The sequence below is a fragment of the Magallana gigas genome, chromosome 7 (assembly GCF_963853765.1).
Source record: "Magallana gigas chromosome 7, xbMagGiga1.1, whole genome shotgun sequence".
Classification (NCBI taxonomy): Eukaryota; Metazoa; Mollusca; class Bivalvia; order Ostreida; family Ostreidae; genus Magallana; species Magallana gigas.
This window is the reverse complement of record NC_088859.1, coordinates 5,337,114-5,342,495: the sequence shown is the minus strand read 5'-3', so window position 1 is coordinate 5,342,495 and position 5,382 is coordinate 5,337,114. Positions and strand designations below refer to the sequence as shown.

Below are 5,382 nucleotides of genomic sequence, written 5' to 3'. Positions count from 1 at the left end.
CTTATTACTTTGACTTGAAATCATTTATAATATAAAGCTATTAGCATAAAAATAATTTGATTCCTATTTTCACTTTACATAAATCCACATAATTTCATTTTAGATATCACGTGATGCTGTTTTTACTAAACATATGATATGTTTTATATATACATTACCACAAAAACATTGAACAATGTACACAATCTGTGTTAACCTAGGTAGGCGACTTCTGCGATTTCATTTGAAATAATTGCATCAAGCCACTATTGTTTCATTCTCGAAACAAACCATCGTTGGAAACTGTCATGTTGTAAATTTTGGAATTTACTGGATGGCAGTAAATACAAAATTTACAACATGACAGCTGCCACCCGGTAAATGTATTTACTGCCACCCGGTAAAGTCAAAATTTACAACTTGACACAACCAATGGCCAGTTTCGCAAACGCTTACTAACTCAAGGCAAACCCGCCAACATTTCCTCGGTTTCATGAAATATTAGTTATAATTACAATACACAACTGGAAAAAAGCAAAACCCTAAAGTTTATGTTTTTGAGCTATAAAAACAATGTTGACTTTATGTGATGACAACAACGTCATACTTCTTTCATCCAGCACAGATTTGCGATTTGTGAGATGTTCATCACAAGTGTGTGATGGACCCAATCGGGATAAGCAAGAATTATTCTTTAAACCAATGAAATATCAGCAAGTATGCCCACAAACACAAAGCGTATATGCGAGCCTTCACGTGGGTTTCCAACGATAAAATCAAACCTGATTGTGGCTTGTAACATGTAAAAATAAAAAAATAAAAGCCCTATCATTAAAATAGCCTTTAACCTGGAAATAGTTTACTCCTATCATGGAAACAAATGCAATGGTTGTGCCCACAGTGGTTGTCTTTCCCATTGTCGAAGCCATTGCGGATTGGAAGGCACACTCTTTGTACTTCCTTGATCACTTGACTAGGCCAATGACCTTGACCCAACAAATCAGGAGGAGGAGCAGTTATAAAATGGTTCCAAAATCGAATGAAACAACAAATAAACAGTGATTAATTTATATTTCAAAATCTAAAAATCGCTATTCATATGCTGATTTGCATCAGTTGTTAATATAACACGACAAAAATATTTGTTCAAATGAAACAAAAACTTTAGATAAAACATGTTTACAGGCCTAACATGTGATAACAAACACTAATTCATCCCTAGAAAGAAAATTACGTCATTCTTGGACACACATAAACAAGTACAAGTTCGTATCCACCCAATAAGCACTAACGTTCCACACACTCCAGCAAAAAACAGATCATGATTGGACGCTCCGACGTCACGTGAAACACAAACAACCGGACGGCGCATGCGTCGAACGTAATAAATGACGTAAGCATAAATATCCTGAGAGAGTTTTTAAACAATAAGGAGTAAGATTTAAAATGCAACTGAAAACCAACAAATTGTACACGCTGGACTGCATAGAAAAAACGCACGACATGTCGATTCTACATCACAACACACTTTCCCTTTAATTTCTCCTTTCTTTTCTGGGATTTAGTTTTCTTTGTCTCAAGCTGGAGACTCATTGTTCTTCTTTTCTCCAGTTGGAGTAACTCCTGAAATAATTCTTTCACATTGTAATTTGTTTTTGCCGAGGTTTCAAGAAAGGCACAATTCCAACTTTTCGCCAACTCGGCGCCTTCTCTCTGTGTGACGTCACGACATTCCTCGTCACATTTATTTCCCACGAGCATGACGGGAATGTCTCGAAGATCACCCTTAATGAGCACAATCTCATTGTAAATAGGTTTGAGTTCTTCCAGAGACTGTCGACTTGTGATGGAATACGTGAGAATGAAAGCGTGACCCTTGGAGATTGAAAGTCTCTGCATGGCGGGAAATTGGTGACTACCGGTCGTGTCCGTGATTTGTAACGTACACACCTGTTTATTACAACTGATCACTTGTCGGTACGTATCCTCAATGGTGGGAATGTAGCTCTCTTTGAATGTTCCTTTCACAAATCTTAAAACCAGGGAACTTTTTCCAACTCCGGCGGCTCCAAACACTACTACTCGGTAGTCATTGCTCTGTTCCGGCATCACACGCAGGCGCACGGAACGGTCTTTTGGCGGTACCTGACAAAAAGAAAAAATCCTTCTGAAAGACAATCTGGTAATTGATGCACAAACTAGAGCTCTTAACGGATGGGGGATAGACTGAAATGATGAAGAACGTCCAAATTACTGATTAAAAAGGATTCCTGCGGATTGTTCATCTTGAGATAAAATTAAAAAAAAATACAGTAGGCGTCCGCGTATGGTTCGGTATCAAGAGACACCTTTTGGGCGAGACGTCGATATTAGCAATTCTTGTCGGAGTGTAGACACCTACAGAAGAACGCAGGCCATTCATCTGATCTCAGAGCACATATAACGCCGCGATGATTGCGGGCTGGTGAGGTAATTGGCACTTTTAATTGATTAACTTTTGTACATGGCTCATCTCGCTCCTCAAAACGGCAAATGTATCGAGTATTAAATGTCATGTACAAGAAATTCAGGATGGACATCATAAATATGGAAACTAGTACGCAGGTGTGACGTCATAAAACAATCAATCGGGTGTATCTCCATTCATTTCGCAGAATCTTCAGTAATTACACGTAACAAATGCGTTTTGGAAAGATATTTTAGGCTATTGAACGTTTTGAAATAGCGACTATCTCTCTGGTGTAGACAGAGAGTGCCCCTTGAAAGCTATTGCTATACACGTATCTCTATCGGAGCTCCCCACCCCCATAAAGAGTTACATGTAGCACCCCTTACCGTGAGAGCCGAGCGGGAGTTGACACTCGCCGATCCCCTGATGGACATCCGACTTCCTCCACTCATTATGGCGGTGAGAATTCAGTCCTTATGCCTCTACAGCACCGCGGCAGCTGATGTCTCTGTTCGCCATTTTTTCATCACTATTCGCCTTCTCTTCAGAGAAATCAATATGCGCTGCGCGCGGCCTTCGAATAAGCCACTGTTGTTTGCTAAATTGAGACTGACAACATCGATATAATGCAAGAAAATCGATGGATTGCTGCCACGGACGGGCCACGCGGTACCAGGCAGCAGACCTCGACCGCGGCCCCTAAACCCCGTGCCTGGGGGCAGATTTTATCGAAACTTTAGCTTTCATCGTCCCGTCATCGAGTCGAAATGGAAGAAAAACGATGGGGAGGGGTAGCATTGTACAAGTTAACTAAATGAAGCGATGGACTGGAGTATTTCTAAACGTAAATATGTTGTAGACAAAAATATAAACTAAGCTTATTGATCCTATGGAAAAATCCCCTTTGTCCCGTTTGATGGATGTGGAACGTGGGTGCGATGTCCTCAATAGATAATTCGATCGGGCTCTGAAACCGTTAATATATCGAAGTATGTAATGAACACGTGTATTGAAGAGAGCACGTGTATGTGTTTAGTTTGTTTAGTTTAATTATCTTTTCTTTCTCAAAGTAAAGTTTTTTCTACCTACCCCATGATATTCTAAAATCAGTATGTATAGGTGGACAGTTTATTTTGGCCTCGTGAGTTAAAATGATCTGATTAGAATACAGAGAGAGAGAGAGAGAGAGAGAGAGAGAGAGAGAGAGAGAGAGAAATTTTGACGGTATAAACAAGAACTTGTGTGGAGTCCATTAGTTGGGGCCCACCTTCACCACTACTGACCAGCACCACCCTGACAACAGCTCTAGGCAGTAGGCATACATACCAGAATCAGAGACAGGACAAGTTAAACCCTTTATTGAGGTCGGATCTCTTCATTTCTGTCCTTGTCAGAATAAGTTTGGTTTCTTCTCTGTTTATTAAGGTCAGACGACACATTCCTCGACTGGCTCGAGCATCTTTTTTGCATCTCCTCGTTATAAAGAGTTCCAGTAATATTATTTTTATTTAAAATCGTCCTTAATTTGATTAAAATTTCATTTGTATATATATATAGATATATGCCTAGATGGACAAGTGGTTAGAGCGGTGACCTATCTGCTAGGAGAGCAGGTTTCATAAGTCATGTGTTCAAGCCCCGGCCCCGGTGAAGCTACAATATAGTGATTTTTCCTGTGCTGTATATTTTTCAATATCAGTAATTCAAGTGTATTTTCCAAAAAAATTATATAGGAGATTGCATATTCTAGTATTTTGCAGAAATGCCTGGTAACGTATCCTATTTTTTTTGCAAGAAAGCTTGTCAAAGTAGTAGTAATCAATAACAAATTCCTGGAAAAAGTTATATAAAATTGAGGAACGTGTCGTCTGACCTTAAAAGCTGGAAACAATCTTTTTTGTTTTTGGTTTTTTATATCAAATATCAATTTGCTTTTTGTCTTCTTTGACAAGTACTGAGCTACACATATTACATAATTCTGGTGATGGACGATTTATGTAAGAGATATCTCTTTTCATTTAATTGAACACATATTTCTAACACGGATTTGCGTCACAGCAATAAATGATGGCGTTTTACCCGAAGCAGTTATAAAGAATGTGTACTGGCGTATATTAGTGTAATAATGTTTACAAGTGTTGTATAATTGTAGTAACGTGTACTGGTGTTATATTATTGTTAATAATGTGTACTGGTTTAATATATTATTGTAATAATTAATATGTACCGGTGTTACATTATCGTTATGTTTACTGTTATAATGTGCACTGGTGTTATATAACTGTTATAATGTTCACTGGTGTTTTATTGTAGTAAAAATGTATTATATTATTGTAATTATTTATACTGATGTTGTATAACCATTATAGTGTTTACTGATTTATACTACTGTAAAATGTTTACTGGTGTTATATTATTTTTAAAATGTGTACTGGTGTTATATTATTTTTAAAATGTGTACTGGTGTTATATTATTGAAATAATAATTACTTGCGTTATTTTGTTGCTATAGTGTGTACTGGTGCTATATTATTGTAAAAATAGGAAAAAGGATATAAATATGTACATGTTCATACTTGGCACATGGACATTTATTTAAATTATTAGAATATCAAGACTTATTATCTCTAGTGTAACCAAGAGTAACTTAGCACTCCTGTATTTAATATAATAGTTATAACGCGTAATAAAGCATAGAAATATGTACAGACAAATGCTATGGGTTTTTTCATCTTTTAATCATTATCATATATAAGAAATTGTCACTGCGGGAGGACGTTCTATTAATTAACTTCTTTGGGATTGATGAATTGCACTGACCGATCTTAAGAGCAACGAATTGATATTTAAATAACAGTTTATACAATATTACAAGCATACGTAATTAAAGTATACTATGTACCCCCTGCAGGAGATGAACTTTTGAAACGTTTGAAGGAAAAAAAAACTTCAAT

The 5,382-nt window shown here is 37.1% G+C and overlaps 1 protein-coding gene across 1 annotated transcript; it reads right to left on the bottom strand.

The window, feature by feature from the left end:
• Positions 1-1,033: 1,033 nt before the first annotated feature.
• Positions 1,034-3,001, bottom strand: LOC105324655 (GTP-binding protein Di-Ras2). Its single transcript, XM_011423779.4, has 2 exons — positions 2,815-3,001; positions 1,034-2,124 (listed from the first exon to the last, which is right to left on the bottom strand). The coding sequence occupies exons 1-2, from the start codon at positions 2,878-2,880 to the stop codon at positions 1,492-1,494; spliced, it is 699 nt and encodes a 232-aa protein (XP_011422081.1). The 5' UTR covers positions 2,881-3,001; the 3' UTR covers positions 1,034-1,491.
• Between the last annotated feature and the right edge of the window lie 2,381 nt (positions 3,002-5,382).